Here is a 26,759-nt window from a genome sequence, read left to right as displayed (position 1 = left end):
CAGCTAGTTAGCAAAGAGCATTAATACTGCCACATTCAGCCATCGTGTTTTCATCCAGATCAATTTGTTTCTCCCCAGTAAGAAGGAGCAGAAGTCTCCCACTGGCCAGCTTTGGGGATGAGCTGCCATGGAGGCTCTGGTGGTAACAGCTCCTCTCAGCAAGGCTGTCTGGAGTCAGAGCTGGTGTCTGGCATCAGTGGGGCTTCCTGGCAATAGGGACTGGGTGATTCTGTCTTCACTGGGAAGTTCCCCTGTCCAGGGAGCACATTTTGTTTCAGAAATTGCTCTCAGTTTGTGTAGGAATGTCTATGAACATGGTCTGTTTCTAAATGGCAACAAGTATTTCAAAAACATCAAAATTTCCTGGGAATCAGAGTCCAAACCCCTATTCACATTTCAGCAGAAACCTAAACTGCTAAATTATCATGTGTAGTGCTCCCAAAGCACCCTCTCTTGGGAAGTGATCTGCCAGAAATCTTGATTCATATTCAATGGATTTCCTTTCCTGGAGGGTGACAGTGCAGGAATAATAAAATACTTTGGGCTTGAGTTTGTTCAAAACTGCAAACATACATGTGAGCCTACACAATGCCCAGCTTTGCTGTCCCTGGACTGAGTACCATGTTATTTTAACCAAGAACCAAGGAATAGAGCTTGCCAGAATCAGGTTAGGAGAAAGGTGTTTTCATTTTAAAATTCACATCTCTCCTGCTGCTGGAGACTTCCTCACTCAAGGTCTTCATCTTTTCCACTTCAGCATGATCTTGTCACACCAATCCAGTAATCTAAGAACCCATTCCCTGTAAAATGAGCAGTGCAGGAGGGCATGTGTGAGCACACAGAGCTGGAAAGCCATGCCAGGCAGCTGGAAATCCATGCCACAAGCAGCTGGAAATCCATGCCACAAGCAGCTGGAAATCCATGCCACAAGCAGCAAAGCAGCTCCCTCTATGGGCCCTGAAATGGTTAAACACCTGCATCTTCAGAAGAGAGCCTGCCCAGGATGGGCGGCTGTGCCAGCACTCAGAGCACCTCACAGCTTTAGAATCTGCTCCCCTCTAATGAGGGGGCAAACCCAAGCACCTGGCTTAGCCCCTCATGCTTCCATAGGAAGTAAATTAAGCTGTGGGAGTTTCATAACACTGTTTTCTGCTCCAGGTGATGGTGCAAGTTCCATGGCAATGCTGACATGAGATAGGGATCTGGCTGTGCATCTCTGAATTTTTCTCCCTGAAAGCTGTACACACTCTGCAGAGTGCCTTTTGGCCACATTTTTTGTGTAGGCAGGAAACAGCCTTTAGGGAGAAGCTGTCATGGACTCGTGAACACATGCAGTTTGAGCTCTGCCCCAACACAGACAGACAAACAGACTCAAAGCCACCCCTAATCAGGTAAATTCACTTGGAGACCTCACTCCCTTTCAAGTGAAACCAAGCTCAGCAACTCACTTGGTTTTAATGACCAGGCAAGTCTGGCCCCCTCCTGCTCCCTGATGGACACAGGTATCCTTCCTGGATTCTGTCCATTCCACCACAGCCATGATTCTCCAACAGCTTTTGTCACACCCTGCTCAAAGTTATGTTGGTTAATGAAGGCAGCAGACAGAGACAAGAGACCCAAGAACCAGCTGTCTCCACCCCTGCCAAGGCCTGCACCCCACAGGGCATACAGAAAGGGGAACCGGAAACAAAACCATAACCAGATAAAAGGATTTTGTGGTCTGATCCTAAATGATAAGACCCATAAATAACACAGGGACACTACTTGACAGAAGAAGCCCTTTCTCCAGGTGCCTGTGGAGTGACCCTTCTTAGCTCAACCTGCAAGGCAGCAATGCTGCCTTGGAAATCCAGCATTGCTTCAGCTGCCCTTTAAGAGCAGGAAATGGCAAGGTTCTGGGTAATGAAATCCAAGAATGCTTTTGTCAATTAATTATGGAGAAAGTTGAACGACACAAGCCCCATCTCACCCCCTTCATCATTTTTGCTGCTCAATATAACTTTAATTAATCTTTCCTTTGGCAATTTGAAGGAAGGGTGAGCACGCTGCAAACACCCACTGAGTATTAAATTGATTTTCTGTTTTATAGTCCTCTTTCCCTCCCTATTGGCCAAGCTGTGATTTGTGCCCCTTCCCTTGGAGGCATTTTTTCCATGCTAATATAATCCAAAGCCCCAAGCAACAATAGCATCCAGAAAAGTAACACTTGGCACAGCCCATTACTTCAGCACAGCCTCTGCCAGCACAGAGAAGATTCTCTCTTGCTCCCTTTTCCCCCACGCCACAAAAATGCAAAGCAACCACCTAATTTCATTATCTTAATCATTTTTGCCTAAAAATCTGACAATGTTTTTGTCCTAAGTAACTAACACATCAGGTCCCTGTGGTTTCCTGCCTGCCATTTGTAGCTGTGCATCTCAATTACCCCAGCACTAATGGAAAGCCTGTTCTGCTGGCAAACACAACCTCCTAGGTGAGTTACCAGGCTGCTTTGGTACTGCAGGTATCTGGACCTAAAACCAGAAGGGAGGAAAAAAGCTCAGCTGAGGTCCTCAGTAACTTGACTTGGTCCCTAATAATCCCACCTCGGGCTCGTGGGGCTGCAATCAGGATCTTTAGCAGCAAGCACACCCCGGTGCAAGGCAAACCACGTGCAGCCCAGCTGTGCAGCAATGGAACAAACTCTTCTCATGGGACTTCTCTTTGCCTTGTAGGGACCCAGGCCCTGACTGTCACCAGTCAACCACTTAAGGATGAGAGCAGTTAGGGATCACCTTCTTACCCCAGCACACCTCAAGGACAGGCATGGAGACTGGCTGCCAGCAGTTTCTGTCTCAGGAATTCAGGCTCTTTTCCATCACTACTGGTTTTGGTACCATGACCTTGGAGACCTTGACCTAAAATATTCCAGGTCCCTTAGCAGCTGTCCCACAAGACTTTCTGAGCCTTATGGCCACCAGTTCCAGTCTGCTGGGAGGAGACATCCAGGTCAGACCTTCTCCTCAGATAATTCCATACCATGGGACTTGCCCTGGATTTATTCTTCAAAATTCAGACAAGAAACATAACTTCAGAGATGACAGAATAAAAATTTGAGACTAAAACTCTTCTAATTTCATTTAGAATGGTTCAGTGGCTAAGCACTGTCCCCCTCACCCCCACCCCAAGCACATTTCATTTCAAATTGCATCATTTGGGGAGGGATGTCTTTCTTTCAGGTGGCCAGACACACACAGGTGTCAAAACATCACCATTCTCACCCCAAGCACTGCAACAGGGGAATAGGTGACCCCAAACAGGCAGAAAATTCCCTGTCACCTGTCCAGCCATGGAAGAAATTGGCTCATGGCAAAAAATGAACAGAAGAGGAGCCATGAACTGAGCTGCAGCCTCAAAAAAGGAAGGTGGCAAAGCAGGCCTGATTGGAGCAAACTTTAAGGCAGGCTGACAGTTTAAAACCACATGGTCCTGGATGAAAGGAGGCAGTTCATGATAGATCACATCTATTCAAGGGCCAGACAAGGAAAGCAAACATAGGCACATTTTACTCATTGTTCTTTTTCCACCAACACCAGGAGAGGAGTGCTGCAGCACCGTTGGAAGAGAAAAAAGAAACGGACAGCAGGCAGGAAAGAAATGGGAGCTATTTATGGAGGATAGCTAATTTGAGCTGTTTACAGACTTTCCTTCTGAAAGCTCAGAGATGGGAGGGTGGGCAGGGAGGTGGTTTCAGCCATTAAAAATACAACGTGAGAATCCATTAATTTTCCATAGAAACAATGTCGTCACAGAAGCGAGACAAATCCGATCAGTCATGCAAATGTGCTGATGTTAAATTCTCAGGCCTGGGTGGGGAATTTGGGTTGCCAAAAACACCACAATGAAGAGATCAGAATGAGATTAGAAGCCAGAGTGGCTGCAGCACTGACAGCATGGTGGGGGCATGGGAAGTAATCAAAGGCACCCCACATTACAGAGGAGTTCGTGCCTTAAGCCAGGCACAGGTGCCCCAGCAAAAAAGACAAGAAAAAGTCATCCTGGCATGAGATCTCAGAAACCAGGCAAATGCCACATTTCTACTCTGCAAACCAGAAAGGACCACAGCTCACTCCGGGGAACAAAGGTCTCAGAAACCACAGGACTGCGGCCCTCACAAGCTGTAAAGTCACAGCACTAGCAAAAAGCAAGAGGTGATACCAGAGGAAAGGGGTGAGCACAGCCCAGCAAAGCACTAGGCAACTCCAGTTTTAGAGAGAACTGTCCCAAGTAAGCATCAGCACTGTCCCAGGCACATGCTGAGCTGTGATGAAGTCTTAACATTGCTTTTATGTTGTGTTAATTAGGGGGAAAAAATGTATTTCCCCTCCAGTAAAACAGACAAAAAAAACCCTAAACAAACAACCAAAGACCCTTTCTTCACTCTTCTCTATAAAAATCAAACTTTGCAAATACTGCCTGGAAGGAGACACTACACGTGAAAAAATTACAGTGGCACTCAGCAGGAGGAGTGGAAATCACTCACCCTGGCAGGGAACACAGCCCTTCCTTGCTGTCACCATCCTGGACTAGCCTCACCACAAATATTTAGAGGATAGAAATAACCTTGCAAAATGAAGCGTTGCACCCCCTGTAATACACAAAACATTCCTAGAGTAACACCTGGGACAAGGATGCTTCCCAGAGAGTCCCACCACCAGCAAAAACAAAGAACCACACAAATAAAAACAAATGAGAGGTCAAAACACATCACAGGTGCTCCACCCAGGTTCATCCATCAGTCAAAGTATCAGTGTTTGTCCTCACAAACAGCTGCTTGGTTCACCTGCTCATTTTGAAGATGCATTGGTTTTACATTTGAAACCTTTGGTACTACAGACATGGGAATCCCCTCCACACAAGGGCTGCTCCTGCTCATCAGGTGGCTGCTGGTGTCCACAAGCCCAGGAAAGGGCTCAGCCCTCCAGTGTCTGAGAAGGGGCACTCACATCACACTGTGCACCTCAGCAAAGTCCCTGTACCACCCACTTGCCCAGAAACAGACATTTACCAAGTAACTCACCTTGGTCACTGAAACCTGCCTCTATCGCCATAGATTAAAGACATGGCTCCCCCAGGATGGGACAATCCTGCAGGAGACAGTGGTGCCCCAGATGGGTACTGTGCTGGAAGCTCAGTGTAACACAGCCCACAGCATGGGCTGCTCAAACTACTCTTGGTTCAGAGAAACACTTGGTTCTAGAACCCCTAAAGCATCCCATGCCCCTCTGGTCACTCCCTGTCCGTTTTAAACCCCTACAAGAAGCCTGAAAAAAAAAAGGTGATTGCCTCATCATTTATACAGAGTAAACAGGATCTCCTGCATCCCCTTCTGTGTCTAATAAGGCTCACCAGCCTGCTCAAATGCCTCTCTGGAATTGCACCTGTGGACACAGAGCAGAGGATGGAGCCAGCCTGCTCTGGCAGGCACTCTTCCAGTCTGCTTTGCATGGCAAGCACGACAAATCTGGCAGCAGCACACCCCTCTATAAATACTGCAGTGTGCAGACACGCCTGTGCAGCACACAGCCCTCACAGGAGAGGTCTGCATCCTGCCATGGCTTTCCTTCAGATGGTTCTGATGTCCCAGAATGTTCACTGCCCCCTCCCCCTGTTCTGAGCATCCCTGCCATAAATGCTCTGTTCTTGTATTTCAGTGTCACTGTTCCACATGAGCTAAACTCAGTCACCCAAGCATCTACAGCAGCAATCACTGATTTCTCAGTGACTCCCACCTTGGTCTATCCCATCACAGCTGGCATGCATAAAGTCAAAGTTCTCAATATGCAAGGGCATTTTTACGGTCACAGCCATGCACGCTGCAGTGAGCATCTAGGACTGTGCAGCAACACAGCCCTCCCTCTGTACAGAGCTCCACACAGCTTCAGAGGCTGCTGGAGCTCCCCTTACAGAAGCATCAGCTTTGGGTGCCACTTCTCACCATACAAAATTGCTCTCAAGATTCACACCCAAGAGTCACAGCAGCCAGTTTTCTGTTTTCTTCAGCAAGACCACATTACACTCTATTTACCAAGATTGCTCAGAAAGGTGTAGAGCTGTGCTCTGATCACACTTTGGAGTTTTAAAGTAGGTTTGATAGACCAGGATACAAGTTAAAGATGCTAGCAAGGAAGTCATGCACCTTGTCTTCTTCTGACACATCTGATCCTGCTCCAGCTATGAGCAGCCACAAAAGCAGTGAAAGGTTAAGTGTGGTTACCTCCATTCACATTATTTATGCAGTAGGTACCCATAGGAAGTTGGTCTTTATTGATACATTCTTTAACATGCTAGTTCTGTTTTAATTCAAGCACTTAAGTACATCTGGGTGAGGACATGTTCTCACTTCCCAAGCAAGCCAGCTGCACCCTTCACTCGCTCAGACATCAGCGATGAAAGCCTGCTCAAGAACATGCATCTGTTTCACGCATGGCTCATATGGCTAATTTAAACACTTTCCATATGTTGCCAAAGAGCTGTGACCAAATGCCACTGCAAATAATGAGAAGATTGTCTGGCATCCACAGAGAAAAGTTTCATCTTGGAGCAACAGTTCCTTTGTTCCCAGGTCTGCCCGGGCACCCCCAGCCTCTTGCACAGTCAGATGTTGCTGACCAGTCCAAACACTGCCTCCTCCTGGGATCATGCCACAGCAGCAACACACGTCACAGATCAGGGTGGGTAGGCTTTGGAAAAGACCTGTGATGAACACCTCAACATGTGGAAATCACAATCATAGAAGGGTTTGGGTTGGAAAGAACCCAGTTCTAACCACCTGCAATGAACAGGGACACTCTGAACTAGATCTGGTTGCTCAGAGCCCCATCCCACCTGACCTTGAGTGCTTTTCATGGATGGGGCAGCTGCCACCTCTCTGGGCAATCTGTTCCAGTGTTACATTAACCTCTATCAGGGTATCCTGCTCCTTCTTCCAGAAAAAGTTACTTACCCATAGAACAGCCATGATTTTTGCTCAGTCCTTATCCAGACATTTCCATTGTGCACCAGGCTATAACTGTTGGAACTGTTCAAAGAATAAATGAAGCTCTGTGGCTGCATGTAAGCTATAATTTCATGTTTCCACATGTTGCTGTGACACCAGAAGCTTCTAAACACTGTGACACCACTTCACTTCTAAAGTACACACAGTGGCTTTCCTCTCTATTGCTCCTGCCAAGAGGTCACTTGCCAAGTTACAGCTAGACCACATCAAACTAATGGTTTGCAGATGTGTAGATGGGAGGACTGTCAATAAGGCCTTCACCCAGGGTTACTGCTCTCCAAGAGGTAGATCCACTCAACAATCATTTAAGAAATATCTCTGTTTGGAAACGGACAGGAAGCTAATAGAAGGATTTAAAAATTCAAAGGGGAAATTAAATGGATGCCACTATTTTCCTTGTCAACAATGGCACGTTGTACTTGCACCCAGGGAGGTGCAGTGCAGAGCCTGTGCCTGCTGGAAGTAGCCTTGCACAGTAAAACGCACATTGTCTCTTCAGACAGATCTTGCTGGAGCAGGCACCAAACAGGTGCCTCAAAGAGCCATCCAAAGACACTTCTCAGCCTGTCCTGAAGAAGCAATTATTTTATGGTTACAGAATCCAGGATAGAGATGTCCCAGATCTCCACCTCAGTGCTCCACTATTAGACAGACCATCCACTGCAGACCAGCACCAATGTGCTGGAGCTCCCCTCCCTTTCTTGAGGGTGGAGGGTGTCCACTCCTTGGCACTTCACCGGCAAAAAGGGCAGTCAGACCAAGTGGAATACGAGATGATCCAGCTCCACACTGCCTTGCACTGGGGGCTCTCTCCCAGTGCTCAAGGGAAGGGGATCCACACTCACCAAAGCTATCCTACTCCTACATCTAGTGGCCACCTTGCAGCATCTCCTCCCTCTTTGGGGAAGTTGTTGGGGACCACAGACACAGTTAACAGAAAATATCCTTCAAATCTGATATTGGGTGAAGCACATGAAAAATTACTGATGCAATTGATTCACATGGTTTCCGTCATTCAGAAATTCCTGCCTATCAAGGGGAGGTGTGGGATTTGCACATAACCGACTCAGACAGCTGCAGATTTCCATAGGCACTAAATGTCTGCAGGCAGAAGCCACTCCTCATGTAATCCCATTAAACAGCTGGAATGAATGAAAATGCTGTGCAATTCAGCATACTAACAGCAGCCACCCCTGCTTCCTCCACCATTAGTGCAGGGTCCTCTCCAGTTCAGCCTCTTCCCATGGGTCCAAATTACAGGAGTTATTTCATGCCCTAAACTTTGCAGGAAGCCTGGAGCACACGTGAGCCTACAAGAATGGAAGGCTGGTGTCAGAAAGTGCTCAGAACACATCCAAACTCCTCATCGGAGGCCTCTTAACCTTTGGGGATATCACTGCAAAAAATACAAGGCTTCTCATGAACAGAAATCAGTACACTGGAGATTGAGAATAGAATTAAAATCAACACACCATCATCTCCAAAGGCAAGATGGTGGAACTCACACAAAATAGATTGCAGGTCCAGACCAGAATCAAAGGCTCTGGAATCAGGAGGATCTCAGGTGGAACCTGTTTGCCTTTTAGAGGCCTTTCATGGCATCACTGTATCACACCACAGCAGATGTGAAGAGCCAGCACAGAAATATAATGTTCAGCAGTTTGAAGGAGGCATCATTAATCCTTCACACCTCCCAGAGAAGGCCAGAGCTGAGCTCTGATCCCTGAGGCATCCAGCAGAAGATGATATTCAACAAGGCTTATACTTCATGCATATGCAAATATCATCTACCTTTTACACTGTCATTAACTGTTAACTCATCCTCAGTGCTTTCCAGTCATATGTGATTGTCAATACATGAAATTTCCTGCAACCTCATGGAAACTGTAGGGTCTCTCAGGGAAGGTTAACTACAGCCATGACTCTCCAGACAAGCAAGCAGGATGAGACAGGCACAACAGAAATACCAACAACTGTAGATGGTATGCAGCTTGCAGAATTGTTCATTTACTCTCCCAGAGGCAGCTGGGTTTGTCTCTTTACATCCCATCTTCATTTCCAATCACTTGTTCCTACGGACTTGCCTGTGCTACCATGAGCGTTCAGAGGACTGGAAAGTAAAAAACCTTTTGGTTCTGAGTAAAAACCAGATCAGTCCCTCTTTGTACTCAGTTCCTACAGCTCACTGATACTGGGAGAAGGAGGATGAGAGGGAAGATCATCTTCATCAACAGCAGCCCAGCTTTAAATTGGAATAAAGAGTGGCCATGACTGCAGCATCAGTGGACATGGCTGGGCCAGAGAGCACTTGTTGGACCCTTAGGCAGTGCCCAGCCCTCGCTTTCCAGTTTTGTCCTGAATACAAAGCATCAGCCAGAGATACTCATCCCAGGCCTTCACAAACATTCATAAGCTTACATTGTAAATATTCAACTATGTAAACATTTAAATCATAAGCATTTCTGCTGGCCATCCCCCTCTGGAACACCTCAGCTGCACCCTGTGCATTAGCCCAGTCTTTGCCAAAGCTCTGCTCCCCACTTTGTGACAGCAAGTACTTGGCACTTTTGCAAGTGATCCATCTGCTCCTATGCCAAACACCCTAGTAAAGCACAAGGCTAGCAAGGATCTTTTTTTCATCCTTGCTCTGTGTGTACTGCATGACTGCAAGAGAAGAGAAAGGATGTCTGTCCAAACCAGTGCCCTCTGCCCCACCACTGGATCTATTCCTGAAGCAGTGCCATGCAATCACAAGATTAGCAACTATCAAACACAGAAGCAGGGTGGGGCTGGAGGTGTAAAAGCAAACTTCAATTTTGACCTTTCTCAATTTTAATAAAATATCATTACACAGACAAGTTATTCCCCTGACAAGCTGTCTGTGCCCTCTGGATAGCAAAGTCTTGTGTCAGGAGTGTGCCTGTCTTTGAAGTGGGAGGCTGCAGTTTGACAAAAGAAGGGAGCAAAGGCGAGAGGGACCAGAGCTGCTGTGAGGCAGTTGCCAGAATTTAGCAGTGCCAGTACAGCCTCTGTGCTAGCCTTGCTTTGAGACAACTAAGCCCTTTTTGGCTCAGGCTCTAAAAAACACTTCCCAGCCACAGGCAGACTAGTCAGGGAAAATTCCAACCCCAAAACCAGCAAAGTAGAATCTAATTCCTGTCCCACAGCTTTAACCCTGAGCATCAGCAGCAGGCAGGGTCATCAGCCCTGCTGGAAAAAAAAGGAAGGCACCAAAATAGAACCTGGCTCATTTACTGCAGGACACTTGTCCTGGGTTAGAAAGAAGAGGTGGTGCTCAGGTGTTTGCTTCAGTGGCTGCTGGTTTTCAATCCCTCCTGCTCCTCCAGAAGATGCCAAGGACAGAGGATTAGCTCAGCAGGAGAGCCTGAGGAAGCAGCAGCAAACTCCTTTCTCTGCCACCATAAGCACAAAGGACAAGAACAGAGATTTGCCTCTGGTTCACCCTCTCAGAGCCAGCTCTGGATTAGTGGAAAGCAAAATGCAGGCACTTTCCAGAAGGGCTGCCCCCATCAAAAAACATTTCCATCTATTCAGCTATTCTAACAACCTAGCAGCAGCAGATCTGCTCCCCCTCCTGTCAGTCATCCCTCTGCAGCCACACCAACACCCGTCAAATGCCAGTGCTCCCTGCACGGCACACACCTTGCACAAGATCAAAAACCACCATAAAGCAGCATGGCCTAACATGGAGGCTTTCAAGCTGTGCTTTTCTTATTCCCCTCCAGATTTTGCACAGACCTGCAGTACTGTGGGGAGCAAACCTTCACATATCGAGGTGCAAGAGAGGACAGAGCTCCCTCACCATCAGACACCGAAGAGCTGAAAGCAGGCAAATCCACTGGCAAGAAGGGGTATTACCAGAGTCCAACAATCTGAGAATGTTGAGAAAAGTAATATTCGAGGGAGCTCAGAAAACATAGTTCAGTTTCCAACATAGCATATTCCTCAAACAAAGCAACTAACGTGCTGGTTAGGCAGGAGAAGCTCACAGTGTTCTTTAATACCAAAAGTGTCCCCGCTGCAGGACATGGCATAACTGCCACACAGGAGCTGGGGGTCATTGGATGGGGAACCATTATTTCCATGGCTGGTGATGGCTTCACATGCCTGGCTTTGTTTCCCTGCCAGGTCTGACTGCACAGAAAAGATTAGAAGTGTGCTACAATGGGAGGGAGAGCAAGGGAAAGGGGGAACACATCAGTGTGTGTATTTGAGCTTGTTGCTAACACACCCTGTTACCCCCACACACCTGATGATGAAAATCTGTCATTACTCATGTGAAACCTCATCTGCTCCATCAGTCCTACACAGAGGACAACCAGCCAAGTTTGGGGCAGAAAACCCAAGGAACATCACAGATCTGAAGCAATAAATAAACTCCAAAATATTCCCCTGAAGAGGGAAACCAACGCACTACACTAAATGCACTTGCTTCTGCCATCAGCAGGGAGTGCTGAGCATGAGCTGCCCAAAGGACTGGCACTGCCACTTCATGCTCTCCAGGTGCCAACAGAACGAGGACAGGCTGTGGACTTCCACAAGCTATGAAGTGTCCCTATCCACTGCTCTTTAAAACTGCTCTTCCTGGGTCACCCCTGGCTCCTAGGTAGAATCCCAAAGCAGCTGAAAGCCAGTTATAAGCTTGTATGATCTGCTGCAGGGCGCTACAGAGAGGCAGTAAGCAGCTCCCACAAGGTGTGGAGCACAGCTGCCTGCTACTGCCTTCAATGCTTCCACTCCTTCTCCACAGCCAGTGCGATCTTAGACTTCTTAAAGAAAGGAATTTTCCTTCAACAGCAAAGGGTGAGCATTTTCTGCTATTAAAACCAGCTGAGTTCCTCTGAATCTCCCCAAGACAAGAGCCAACACGTGGGAAGCCTTGGTGTAAAAAGAAAAAAGAATGGAAACAGGTAGGCAACACTAACTACACCTCTGAGACACCAGATGCTCTGATTCCTTCACAGGTGAGTAAGAAAAGAGCACAGGGATGCTGCAGTTAAGCTCTGGCACTTCTTATTCCAGCAGGCTATGGGTGCTAAAAGCCTACACAGGTTCAAAAGAAAGCAGGTGGAAGACAAAGCTACCCAATGACATTAAAGGCAATGAGCCATCCCTGGACAGGGGATGGTGGAGCAGCCAGGGAGACTTCTGGATGTGCCACTCTGTCTTACCCTGCTTTTCTCCATCTCCTTTGGCATTTACTGCTGCCCCACTGAAACAGGTTACAGAGTTCGTTTTGAGGCAGATCAGTCATTCTTAAGTATTAGCAGTACATTTCTAAGGGATCATTTTAGCTTTAGCAAAGCTCCAAATATAAAAGAACATATTAATAAAGGCCTTGAGAAAGTATTTTCCAAGTGCCTTTCCATGCCTTTTGGCTCCCAACTAACTTTAAAATTCTGGTCTGAATGGTCTTGGTGAAAAAGGATAATTTTCATAGAGCATCTTTAACAAAATGGCAGGGTGTAATCATCTCTCTGGGATGACACTTCTCTTAGAGAGAAGTCACAGTAAAACATGCAGTATGTTGGACACTGCATGACAGGGCAAATTTTGTAAGCAGGAAAGAATACCATGGTCACCAGGTGGGAAACTACTGAAGATGCAGAGCCACAGACCACTCTTCATGGTTGGAAAGCCCCAGTTCCCACCACTTACAATTTTATTCTAGCCCACCTCAGAGAGCACTAACAGGCTGAATAATTCCTGCTGGCCCCAGAGCACCACAAATGGTTTCACAACTGGAAAGGTGTTCGAGGCAAAGACCTTGCTTTGAGGGTCCAACTTTCAGGCAGCAAGAGAGAAAAAGGGAAAACACATGGCTGAAATCAGCTCAGACACATTCAGCTGGGCCCAAGCCTCCAGCAGTGGGATTTATTCAGGGCTTAAAGCATTTCTCTGGGACTCTTTGTCACAGGAGTGTAGGTACAAACAAACGGTAGCTGGGACAAAGGGAGGCAACACACATTTTATTAGTAAAAAGTTAATCGGCTTAAAGTGTGCAACTAAATAAGCAAAGCTTACATTAAAGTGACCCACCAATAAAAGATGCCATGGAAATAAAGTTATAGGAAATACAATATAGTCTCTATGTTCTTTTGTAATCCATCACGATAAATATTCATGATTCTGGGTTAATGGGGTATGCAGCTCTCAGCCACCACAATAGTTTTTTGTTTATTCTCAAGACCATGAACTTTGGAACCATGAACCTGAATTTCAGGACTCTGTATTCATGCATGTTAGCAAAATTCAGGGCAAGGCAGGGTGATGGAGACAAGGCCAGGACCTTGGCTTGTGACAACGTAACAGAGTTTGCTGCAGTTTTTGACAATGAGTAACAAGAGCCCCAGGATGCACAGAACTTCCTGTGGATCTGTCACCCTCCCTGCCTCCACGCCAGCAAAAGCAGGAGAGAAGAGGCACAAGCCTGTCCCTCACTTCCAGTCCATGGCTCATTCCAGAGTCTCCCTGCAAAGAAGACAATGGCATCCTCAGACCAGCCCTTGAGGAGGCAGAAGCTGCTGGCTTCACACAGCAGCAGCCAGAGCAGAGCAAGGCCCACTCCTCACACAGAGGAAGGAAAATCTGCACACCCCTGAACACAACCCTTTGAGCCTTCAACTGAAAGGACACTTTGCTTTCTGAGAACAGTCCTGAAGGAAGAGGACACCAAGCTCCAGTCCTGCATTCACCAGACAGAAGTCACCATTCCAAAGTGTGTTTTTTAAAGAGTCCCAAGCCTCCCTAGCCAGGCCCACATCCAGTTGTTCCTCTGATGGTGCCACCCTCTGCAGCATTACCAACCTTCCCTGTTGTGCTATGAGACCTCCAAGCTCTCTACTCCAACCTGCATTGATGTGGACAGACTACAGAGCCCCTTTGGGGTTAGTGAAGGACATGTAGAAACTTAAATAAAACCAACAAAAAAACAACCATCACAGACTCAAAGTTCAAAGCCTTGAAAGCAATAAGAGGAAAAGAACTTTAAATGTTTGATCAAAGGCATTTTAAGACATTTTATTTTGTTGTTTTTTTTCCTCTCAGCTGCCTACAACTAACAGCAAAGACTATGATCCAGTAAAGTCTTCAGCAGATTTCTAGTGTATTCAACTGAAGCATTCACCCCCTTTCCCAGTAAAAACTTGCAGTTACCTTTTTCTTCTTTCCCCACACATAATGTAGTGAACCATGAAAGCAAGGCTTCCAACAGCCTGGCACCAGAGTCAGGCCCTGTTTTGCTGAGAGCTGGGAGCACAGCTCTCCACTCTGCACCACCCTGGATCAGTCTGCAAACAGAACTCACCCCTTACTGACCCCTCGGGCTTAATTGCCTCTTTCAGGGAGGGCACAGCCTAAGACACATAAATAAATGGGACCTTTTCTTCATGCACCTTTCCTTAGGACAATCTAGATGACAATCCTTGCCACCCAGAGCTCTGTTCTCTATTTGGGCAAAGCTGATCGCTGAGATCAGCTGAACGTGAGCAGCCCTAGGACCAGCCATGGCTTCAGAATGACCTGTCCTGTAATAGTGCAAACTCCCTTCCATTTTAAGCCTTTGATGTTTCAATTGCAATAGTTAAACAAAGGACCAGCACAGAACATTTATACATAAGGAAGAGGAATTTAGCAAGAAGCATGGAAGTTGAGAAATTAACACAAAAGATGAAAGTATACTTTTGGAAAGAAAACTATTTCTCCAACTACTAAAATATCTGCCTTGAATCACAGAAAGGCTCTGTCTAAAAATCAAGTACATCAGAAAACAACAACAACAGCCTTCTCACAACCAAAGTTTCTTGCTGAGACTGCATGTATTTAGCATTGTAATACTTGGATTATTTTATCTTTACCTGCAATAGCACAGAGATGGCTGCTCAGAGGGAGAAATACACAAGTGTGCACAGGAGGAGGGGAACTGGCTGGGAAGCAAACACTTTGCCCATGCCCTGTGTGGAATTTTGCACTGAATGACACCCTTCTGAAACGGGACACCCTCAAGCTCTCCCAGTCAGATCCAAGGAGAAACCTCTTCCCTGCACAATTCCCACTACCAAACTCTGTAACAACAAACCTCTGGGACAAGCCCAAACCTGGCAGCTCCTTCCATTTCACCACAAAGCACCAGGATCCAGGCACTGCCACTGCCCAGGAGGACACAAAGAGCAGGCACATGTGATGGTTTGAGGTCTCCATTTCATGCACGCTTGCAAACCCCATGGCACATGAGTTACACCTCTGCCAAGAGATGAGGGATTGTACGATGGGCAAAGAGAGAAAAAGATGCTCCTTTCAACATCAAAACAGAAGAGGGCAGCCAGGAAGTTTTACTCCTCATGTCAACATCCTATTACCAGCCAGAATCTTGCCTTGACAACAAAGCTTTCCAAGAAAAGGCAGAGATGTGGGCACTTGAGCAGTGGCCTCAGGAGATCCCAGCTCTTTGCCCAGGAAACAGAAAAAAAAACAACCCAAACCAGCATATCACGTATCACCTTCCTACTGAAGCATGAAAAAAGGAGAATATATGGCAAAAGAGGCCAACGAGGGGAAAAGCAGAAATCAATGGGATCTAACAGAGCGTGACGGAAAATCACTTCCCTCATAAAAAGAGGTTACTCACCAGGTTAATGAATCTTTTCTGTTCTGTACTTAGACACCCAGGAAATGGAAGGGGGTCACAGGAGCAGTGTGGGTGGGAATGAAACCCCTAGAACATGCTTTCAAGAACAATCAAAGGTTAGAGATTAAATCCAGACAGCAGTCCACTGCACAGCACATCAGCAGCTTGGCACAGGCACCAGCTGCAGCTCAGAGTGTCACCAAGCACAACACCCTTCCACCATCAACAGCACAGGAAAAACCAGACTCCTCTTCCAGGGCAAAACCAGCCTGACAGGCCACCCCTGCCCCCCAAAGGGTCAGCCCCAAAAGCCAGAGCATCTCTGCCTGCTTGGGTCAGCAGTAGCAGCACAGTCAAAACAAAATGGTCTATGGGTCTCTGATGCGAGTAACTGCAATAGAACCATGAAAAGCAGACTCCAGAAATCACACTGTGCAAATCACATAGACAGCTCTTGGTCCTGTGGCCAAAGCTTCTCAAAAGTCACTTTATATAAAGTTCTGTTCCTTACCTTTGTTGGAAATGCACAGGGGGAAAAAAAAAACCCAAAACAAAACAAAGAAGAATCTGGGCAATGGCAGAGTACAAGATCTGGTGATAACAGAAGGCTGAATTAGACTTCTGGATATCAAACACATCTGAAGCCCTACTGGCAGCCCCATAAATAAAGCACAGAGCCTTGCTGCTTTATCACTCCCCTGCCCACATCTAGTTTGAGCTACTGGCAACAAGTGACCCAAGGAATGGATCTACTTAGGTCCAAGGTACTCAGTGAGGGAAACGCAGGTGCAGAGTTCCATCTTTTTTCAATGCCACGAACTTGTAGGTTACTATGTTGGGTTCTCCCACTGCCTGCAAGAATTACTTACCAATGGAAGTTTCTCAGTTTGGCCATCTTGACTCTGGTACAGCTCAAACACCTCTGCCAGGCAGCTGTACCATCTGCTCCTTGTTTACTACACACTACCCAATTTCTGCAAGAGAGACATGGATAATGCAGCCAGAAACCCCCTTTATTATTTATATTAATGCAGTCTCAGGTTAGATTTATCGCACAGGATAGCTGTTCAAGTCAGAGTTCCATGTCACATCATCTGCCTTCATGCCCAAGGAGCCACACCACAAGCTCTAAAGCAGACCTAACACTGGCATTTCTGTGAGTTTTGACTTTGCAAGTCTGATGAGTTTAAGGATTTTTATATCTGTGGAATTTCAAAGCAAAACCAATGCCTTACTGAACCAATACCTTCATCACACCCAAGCTGCCAACACACAGCAGTGTGGACAATCCCTCACAGCAGATGTCTGTCCCTGGAGCTGGGACAAGCCCTTCTGTCAGCTACAGCCACTGTTAGTGGGAGAAGGACACAGTTTGTAATTACAGCTGTCTCTTTCAAAGTCTGCTCTTTGAAATTAACAGCCTCCAGCAGATCCCATCTAAACTCAGCATGTAAAATGCCAAACAAACCAGCCAATTTTGCCAAAGTTCTGAGCAAATGGAAGTGCTGCTGATTAGGCACTGCTGTTTGCAGCAATGCTGAGTTCAGTCACACTGATGGAGGAGTGTGAGACCGGCAACACCCACAGTGACACGAAAAGGGGAGAAAGGCAATTCTCAGCACCCAGTACTGCATCAATCATCTCTTCTAATAAGGAGGCAGAGGGACCCTACTGTACTCCCAACAGCAACTCTCAGGAAGATAAGATAAAGCACTTAGCAGGCTTAAATCTCCATCTTGTAATATTGTGGTATGATTTGCTCTGTCAATAGCATTGAGGTTTGTGGATGGAAAAATTAAACAGATGCTTTTTACTTGAGTGCTGACATTTACATGAACACAAAATGACTTGAGAGGACATGAATTTCCACTCAGGTCTAAAGTTGGGCTGATTCATGGACCAGCAGCAGCTGTGGGTCTCTATTTGTACCACTCAAACCAGAGGCTTGAGAAACCAGGATTTACCAGTTGCTGAGATTTCCTGGGGGCTTCCTTCTCAACATGCAATTAGAGATTTCTCTCCATTGCAAGCTAGGCTAACACAAACTGGCCAAGAAGGGGCAATCAGTCATTGAGAGTTCTTTAATAAAGGGCTTCCTTGCACATTTTAGCAGTTTCTATTGACAGGGAACCTTCCCGTTCAGGAAGTGCTAGAATGGGAACATCAAAGAATGATTGGAGATCAGCACTTCTGGAGCTCAGCTGCAACAAAGGAGAAAAAAAAAACGAAACCAAACAAACCCAGAAGTCCTAGTAGCTGAATCAAAACAACAGCCAGTTTCTGCTTTGTCATCTATCTCTTCTGAGTACTGAAATCACATTTCAGCACTAGTTGAAAGTGGTTTTGTTACAGCTTAATACCTGCAATACTTGTGATCCAAGACAACAGAGTCATTCAGTGTCAGAGGTGCCTCCTCTCTGCCAAGCCTGCCCATCTCCAAGTCAGCCCACAGACTGCCCTGGCAGGTCAGTGTCCCCCCAGTGCCATCATCACCCTCTCAGCACAGACAGCTCTGCACTCTGAGTCACAGAAGGCAGCCCTGCATTCCCCTCCTGCTCCTCAAGGGAAGAGGAGCTGGGCAGAGCAGCCCAATTCTTACAGCCCACAGGCTGCTGCACAGAGCTGGCTGGGCAGGGCACAGCAGCAGCACTCACAGCAGGGCTGCTCTGGCACAGCAAGGACTGAAGAACCTGCTGACCCCTGGGAGAAGCCTGGGGGAGAGGGCATTGCAGAACACCTGGGGCAGGAAGCAGAGAAGGATCTGAGCAATTCTCCAGGCAGGGTTTGGAGAAGGCTTCAGCAAGAGGGAGACAGAGGAACATCTGAAGTGAATCTGTAGAAAACACAGAGGGAAGCAGGCAGAGAGCACAAAGGTCTCTGCAGTGAAGGCCAGGGAGAAAAGGAGGAAATGAAAGTGTCAGGGGAAGCAGGTTGGAATGTATCAGACACAGCACTGCCAATTTCCCAAGGACTAAGGTGTGAGCCTAAGCAGGCTGCAGTGGGTACCCACAGCCACACAGCTCTTCCCCAGGCTGGGCCAGAGGCCACTCACCTGGGAGACACCCACAGGCACAGTGTTAGCAACAAGAAAGAGGTGGGTTACCAATAAATGCAGCAACTTCTTGTGTTAACCAGTGGCAAGGCACACTACACAGGTTAGAGCAGGAGGAGAATAAAATCTCCAAGCACAACTGCAAATGTATAATGTAATTACACAAATGCAAAGTGCGTCCAACCAAAATCCTCAGCTTTGTGCACTTTTAAATCCTGGAAGACCTAAAGCACAGTTTCTAAGTGGCTTTTTCTGGGACTCTGTGACTTTACTAATCTTATGCTACAGAACAGCTGAAGAACAAGCAGCATTCTGTGATCCCACCTGTGTAGGCTATGGTTTAGGGCAGACACCTGTGAACTACACCCAGACTTGGAAGCTCAATAAAAGCTCTGGAGAAGTATCCATGACAACTGCAAGCACCTCTTCCCCACCCTACCAGACTTTCTTAAGGGGGAAAAAAAAGTCCTCCATCCTAAATATGCCCATTTTTGTCCTGCCCATTGCTAAATCCCAAGGTGTAGGTGTAGAACAGAGGATTACATCTCCTACAGGCCAAGCAGATACAACACACCCCAAGAAGTGCCAAAGATCAGGCATGATTTAGTCAGATCCCAAGAAGACAGGTAAACACAGGAAGGACTTCAGACCCAGATCTCAAGTTGCAGTGATCACAAGGTTTTGCTCTCCAGTTCCCCAGGCCATTGACTTCTCCACTGAGGAATCTCAGGTGCAATAAAAGGGTTGCTGGTTATTATTTCTTTAAGCCAGAGCCATTAGCTTGTGCTCAGCTAGGATTATAATCAAAGTCACCTTAAACCTTCCCTTTGAGGAGGAAACTTCTGCTGCAGCTCTACCTTGCTGCAAAGCACCTCCCCAATGGCAAACAGCTGCATCACTGAGGAGTGACCCCAGTAGTTTTCACCCACCTGTTTTCCGTTCTGTAAGTGCTGTCATCTCCCCAAAGCAGGTAAATTAAAGACTGAACAGTCTGGTCTCATTCTTTCCCAGACCACCCAAAAAGAGTCAATTTCCTCCTTGAGTATTTAACCCTTCCTGCAATGTACCAGGGAAAAAATGCAAAGGGAATAATTGCCAGTGAGAACTCTCTCCTTCCTCTATAAAAGTTTCCATCAGCTCAGCACTGAAGATTCCACAGACGGGGTCATGTCCCAGACCCTTCTCTCAAAGCTCTCCTATAAGCACTGGTAGCAAAAAAAGAAATTTCTCTTTTCTGAAAGGTCATATACCTTCTAAAGTCAGGAGAGCAGGACTCAGCCCCCAGCACTGCCACCACCCCAGTGACTGCCCCTGGGAAGGACATGGCTCCCACTGTCTTCTACAACTCACACCAGAGCTCTGGTACCTTCACCACAGCTGCACTGCCACTTTCCATACAAGCCCAGAGGCTTCAAAGCTGTACAGAAAACCTGTAAGATGGAAATGCGATTTTCTTCACAGGATTCTGTGATTCCCAAGCAAAGGGCAGGTTGGCACACACTCTGCCAGTGCTCCCACCATTGCCAAGCTAAACAGGACCACCTGCAAGATTGCAGGAAAACTCTTGTCAAGGAGTGGGCTGGATCCCTAGCACAGCCTGCAAAGAGCTTTCTGGTTGCCCTGCTAACACGGTGGGTCCACACTTCCAACCAGGAAAACAGCATCTGCATCCCACTCAAAACACAAGCAACATTCTAATGACCCAGGCTTTACAGATGCTGTCTCCCCTTTCTCATTTGATTACCCCCTCGAGGCTTTCAGTTCCTAAGAGCAAATTCCTCAGCTGCCCACAGAAATGTCTGCACCTGACTTCAGATGTTTGCACCACAGCCTGAATGAAATGTGCAGTCTCCAGAACAAAAGGCACTGTGCCTTTACAGAGGAAGAGCTGTGAGGAACAGAACAACAATGAAGCACAATTTACAGCTCTCAGGACAGCACTAGGTGTGAGAACTCTAAATACATGAGGCATTTAGAAGTTAGTGGATCAAATCAGCAAGTGGAGCAGGAACAAAAATGCATAGCAGTATCCCATGATGGACAAGCAGCATCCACACTTGAAGGAGCCTTGGCATGCAGGAAAAATCATCTATCATTGCCAAACTGCTTCTCTAATAACTTTTCTAGTGATAAAGAAGGAATTGCTGCTCAGTTGATGCCACTTCACACCTCTTGCCCCAGTTCTTCCCATTTTGAGCTCATATCATGAGAACTCCATAAAATCCATGTGAACTAATCCACTTTCTAGGAGCTATGTCCCTGCCAGAGCCCTGCTCTGTTTTGCAGCCTCTCCAGGCCAGGCTCTGCTCAGAGCACTGCAAGCAACGGCCCAGAGCAAAAGCCATGGAGAGATCAAAGCCTCATGGAAAGAAGCTAAATTTGGATGCAAGGCTCATCTGTACCTATAAGGCAGCTGCTCTTTGGTCCAGCTCTCCTCAGCCACACAAACCCTCCTGAAGGACTCCTGAGACACAGGAGGCAGCAGGAGCTCAGGAGCACATGGCTGGGCAGGCAGCTCTGCCAATCCCTAATGCAGACACCTGCACAGAGGAACACTGCCTTTGGCCTGGGAGTCCTGACTTGGCCAGCCTGGAGTCAGGACATCTCACACCAGGATGAACTGCCCAGGGCAGAGAGAAACAGGACTCCAACACTGTCCCTGGAAGATGAACTATTGCACCTCCAGCTCACCAAAGGCAGGAAGTACCATGTTAAGAGCTGAAGGACCCAGGAATCAAGATGGTGAGACCAAACTGCAGCTTTTTCTCCCCACCTGGCAAGTGGAAAAGAGCCTCACAGGAGGTTTGAGCAGGAAGAAAGGGATCATCAAGCCTATAAACATCCAGAGGGCAAATTATTCAGTGCCCAGCTCTCCCTCCTATTTACACCCACCTCCCCTTGTTGACTTAAGTTGGATTATCCCCAGAGGTCACTTTGAACCTCAGAGATTCTGCTCTTGACCACAAATTAAAGTTTGTACAAGCTTGCACCCAAATAACCACCAGAACAAATTACAGGCTATTTAATTCCTTTGGTTCCAGTTTGTCTGAGGAGTCTCAGAAGGACATCCTTGTTTTGTTTAGAAGGCATCCACAGTTCCTCCTGCTGCCTGCCTGTCATGCAGCCTCACTCACACCTGCACACTGGCCTGGTGTCCTTAACTGCATCCTCTGAGCAGCAGATCCATCCAAAGCACACATGAGGCTTATGACACTGTCCCATCTATTACAGAGCAGTTCTGGGCAGGAACCTTTGTACTATTCCCTTTGAAAGGCTCCAGTGAGCTGCTACAACACTCAGCAAAATCCACCCCACAGAGCCAACACTGCCACCCTTCCCTGGCAACTCAACCTGACAGTGCAGTGCTGCCTCAGCTGCCCCTGGATCAGCCACTCAGGCAGCTCCTTGTTTCCTTCTGCCTTACAAAAAGGCAGGAAAGCAGCCCCAGTAGGAAAAGAAAATCCTGGATGGGTGGAGTTAAGAGCAGCAGTGGAGTTATAACACATCATCTGAGCCCATGTGTGGGCACCAGTAGCTCAGTGGTTGCAGTGCTCTAGGAGGTTACTGCCCTGTGCTGTCCCTCCTGCCTTGCTGCAGGAGATTATTACATCCTCCACTAATGCAACAGAGAGGAGCGTGTGCCAGGAGCATGTTTCCACTCCCAGTCCAGCAGAACAACCATCGACAGCCTGCGCTCAATCTCAGGGCATGAGCTGCAGGGGTGAGGAGCTGCCAAGCTTTACATTGTAACCTGCCAGATTTAAATCCATAACAGCTTCTGGGCCACAGCCATTAGCCCACAGGAAATTAGAAAAAATAAAAAGATAAATAAAAAGAAATAAGTAAAGCACTGTAGTTCTAGCAGCTTTGTAAATCATGCAAGAGGAGCAACAGCTTGTCTTGACCACAGGCTAAGAGCCTGCACAATCTGCAGCCACAGGAGCGTGCACAGGAACCTGTGCCTGCAGCAGTGATGGAAGCATCACCACAAGTCTCAGAGTGCTCATAGTCTCTGTTTCCCCTTGCAAAACATACCAGACACCCGAGCATTTCACAGCAGGTCTACAGCACTGCCCTCTCCAGTCATGCTTCTTGACAGATCCCAACACTGTCCCACCAGTGGAGGAGCTCAGGCCTGAGGAAGTTAAGGAGATTTGTCACTGCTGTAGCTCATCAGGAACAGAGTGGGATACACTTCCCATACAGGCATTAGCCCAGACAGGCCCTGTTAGACAGACAACCCTACTAATGGTGCCTTCACCCTGTTTCACTAATAGAAATAGATCACTTATCAATCTCAGCTAACCCTTTGAGAGGGTGTCTGCAGCAGAGAGCACCTGCCCAGCTCCACTAGGTGCTGATGGTCTAGGACAGAATAGGAAGAAGGCTGTGAATGCAAGGCAGGGTCTAACACAGACCCCTGTGGTACAAACCTTGTTTGGTTTGTCTTGGGGCTAACTTTAAAAACTGGAACTATCCAGCACACAGAGAGGTACACAGCATGTAAGGAGTGTCCTGTTCTCTAAGTGCTCTGCACTTTAGGTGGACACAGCCACATGAAGAGAAACTGGATCAGAGAGCCTGGAAATACAGCCAGCCAGGACACACTGAAAGAACCAGAGTCTCTTTCTTCTACAGAACACAAGAGTGAAACTTGAGAAAGCCAGAAATGGTGCTCACCAGAGCAAGAGGCTGCAGCACAGCAGAAGGCACTGTACTGCCCTCCACACATGCACACACTGCTGAGGAAGGCAAACTCAGGTCAGGAAGCCAGGGCAGTGCTGGGCCTGGCAACCCCCAGCACAGGCAGCTGTGTGCCAGCACAGCCAGCACCACCAGCCTGCTCCTGGGAGGAAAAGGAATCACCTGTGTGACCGCCACAGGCCTCGTTCACTCCTCCCTTGCTACTGGAAAGAAGACATTGGAAAAGCATAAAAGGCAAACACTGAGAAGTCAGAAAATAAAGATAATTTCTGTGATTGATCCTGCCTGAATTGAATTAACAGGAATAACACACACAAAGTTTTTCTGACCACCACAAGAAGAGGTGCTGATGTAAATGAAGGGAGGCTGTCCTTGGCAGTCCAGGGTTTTTTCTGTGTGCACGCAGAAGTGAGAGGGGGAGAACTTGGAAAATCAGGGGACTGCAGGAGGAACAACTAAAAGGTCCTGCAATGAAGGCAGGCAAAGGGAAGGCTGCGGAAATATTTTTTTCTCCCTTTTCTGCCACAGGTTCCCTGTTAGATGCAGAGAAGTCAAAGTAAATGTTCTCTGTGTGGTCCTTAAAGGAGCATTCCTCATCCTCCATGTACTTGATCTGACATCAGCACTCAGCAGTCACACGGGCAGGTGAGGCAGCAGAGATGATGGTATAATTTTGAGGAGAAAGCAAGGATAATACATTTTCAGATGGGAAGGCTGAAGCACTGTACCTGTAGCTCTCCAAGTCTAAACCATAGCTGTGTCACTAACAACTAGTTTCACTAGCAAGAGAGATCAATTCATTACCATTCAGAAGCAGACACAAATACAGTAAAGCATATTTGGGCTGGATCCCATATTCATTACAAAGAATTAACCTCCACACACACACACCAAACTATATATCAAATGACAGATGACTTGCTGATCAAGGGAATGTTTTGTGCAAAAAATACTCTCTGGAGAGGACTGAGCTGAATTTTGGAAGGAAACCCACCACACTCAGCCTACGTACAAAGCCAGTTAAACTTGCTGTACCAGGCAGAGAAGCTCTGAAAGACATTACATTGACAGAGTTCGTCTATGTGAGCAGATACGGCTGCAAGTAGTGCAACAGCAGGCAGGAGAGAGCTGATAACAGGAGAAGCTATCACCGAGGGACACTGAGTAACAGCACATTCAGGGGCAAAGCCCCGACTCAAGAGAGCAAGAACACCACCCACGAAGAACCACCTTTCTTTTTTCAACTCCTACAGTATTAAGAAAACAGGACTTCACACAAAATTATCTCTAAATGTAACACAACTAACAAGGTATCAGTTGTCAATTTCTCAGCAGAGAAGCAATTCACAAGACTACAACATTCTCCAATAGCTAGAACCAAAACGAATTACACTCGCATCAAGAATACCTCCTAGTTTTCCAAAGAGAAAATCTAGGTCCGTATTCTCTTCAAATTAAGGCAATGCAACATTAGGGACGACAGCAGCTCTTTTGGAACTCAAAAAGATAAAAAGCAAGGAGCTCAGAACCAGCAGAGTGCAGTCTGTCAAGGGAACGAACAACTCCAAGAAAGGGACGGAGGGAGCAGCTGGAGGCTGCCTGGAGAGGATGTGCTGAGGGGCAGCTGCGGAGTACCTGCCTGCCCCGGCTGGGTGCGAGGCGGGGCGCGCCGGCTCCGCGCCGCTCCGGGGCTCGCACCGCAACTTCGGGCCGGACAGAGCTCGGGGCAAATTCCAACAGCTGCCAAAAGGCAATGGAAATGCACAGAAAAAGCAAAAAGGGTTGAGGGCGCGGGGGGAGAACCCCAACCCCAAAATGCGAAGCACGACCGGGTTTCCCCGGCTTTGCAGAGGGAATCTCGCGCGGGAGGGAGCGGCACAGGTGGGGCAGCGGTGCGGGACTGTGAGGCGATTTACAAAAAAGGGCCCGGCATAGCCTCCCACCGGGACTACAGCCCCCGGACAGCGGGGCAGCCCGCGGGGTGCCGGAGACGCTCCCGCCGCCGCCGCGTGAGCCTGGGCACGGATCGGCCGGGCGGAGCCGAGGTACCGCGGAGCGCCTCGCAGGGACACCTGTCCGCCGCCGCCGCGCTTCCAAACTTCTCCCAGAGTTGCAGCCAGCCCGCTTCCCTACCGGCTTTGCAAGGGTCGCGGTACTCCATCAGCTCCTCCGCCGTCTCCGGTTCCCCCAGCGTTAAGGAGGCTCCGGGTGCGCCCGTGCCCGCGGCAGGCAGCAGCAGCAGGGAGAGCAGCAGGCGGCGGAGCGGGGCGGCCCCGCGGCCCATGGCGGCGGCCGGGCGGAGCGGGCGGCGCGGCTGCCCGGGGTGCGGGCACTGCGCGGCCACAGCGGGCCCGCGGCCGCGGGGGGCGCCGCCGCTGCCACTCACGGCGCCGCCAGCCAATCAGCGCTGCGCCCGCGCCTCGGCCCCGCCCCGCCCGGCAGCCGCTGCCTCCCGCCGCGCTCGGGAGCCGGAGCCCGACGGCGGCGATAACGCGCTTCAAACACTGGAAATTACTAACAGTGCCCTTAGATACTACTAGCGTTATCTAGTATTACTTTCCCTCAGTCGGTACTTCAGGGGCAGCCAAAGAGAATTAGCTCGTCCGCCGCCGGGAGAATCAACGTTTCACATGGCAGCCTTATAACCCCCGTGTAAGTGGAGTTGTTACACCGTGGATGGAGAACGGTGGGGGAAGGGGGGGAAATCACTCCAAACTAAAGAACGGGAGAAATTAAGAAAAATGGGACTAAACATCAAGATGTGCATTTATCCCTCTCACCTGCTTTTCACAGCTGTTTTCAGAGGCAATTAGGCTGTTACACTGTTAATTTGGGCTTTGGCATGATCCATATACAACAAAACCTGGGAAATCAGGAAGATGGATCACATGCAAGATGCTCAATTGCTTCAAAATCTACACCTTGGTATCTGATCTGGTGGCTGTGTGAGCCTGTACAATATCTTGGACAGCTCTAACAGCAAAGCATGGGGTAACACACTGGAAAGCATCATACTTTTAGGGCTGCTGCCTTGTGATGGAGGTAGATCACACAGGCATGGTGACTCTGCTGTTTGCATAGTGACAGGGAAAGGGCAGAGACCCAAAGCCCAGCCATCTCACTGGGTGCTGAATCATCTTACAGATAATCTCACAAAGGCCAGCCAGATGGTTCCACATGAATTCAACACTGCCTAGCACAGCCTCTGGTCTTGCAAGATGCTAGGTTGAGGCTGGAGCAATATTTCCTAGATGGTCACCTGTGCTCATGCTGTTTGGCAAACACAGCATTTCGCAGAGAGGGCTCAGCTAGCATCC

At 48.0% G+C, this 26,759-nt stretch overlaps 1 protein-coding gene across 1 annotated transcript in view; it reads right to left on the bottom strand.

Annotated features, from left to right (window-relative positions):
- TLL2 (tolloid like 2) overlaps positions 1–25,726 on the bottom strand; it is an 82,679-nt gene extending 56,953 nt beyond the window's left edge. Inside the window, exon 1 of the mRNA XM_036386211.1 lies at positions 25,576–25,726. Coding sequence (XP_036242104.1) covers positions 25,576–25,726 — 151 coding nt within the window. The remainder of the gene's footprint in view (positions 1–25,575) is intronic.
- Between the last annotated feature and the right edge of the window lie 1,033 nt (positions 25,727–26,759).

This window comes from Molothrus ater, chromosome 8 (genome assembly GCF_012460135.2).
Source record: "Molothrus ater isolate BHLD 08-10-18 breed brown headed cowbird chromosome 8, BPBGC_Mater_1.1, whole genome shotgun sequence".
Lineage (NCBI taxonomy): Eukaryota > Metazoa > Chordata > Aves > Passeriformes > Icteridae > Molothrus > Molothrus ater.
The sequence above is the reverse complement of the archived record's forward strand: the minus strand, read 5'-3'. Positions and strand labels throughout refer to the sequence as shown.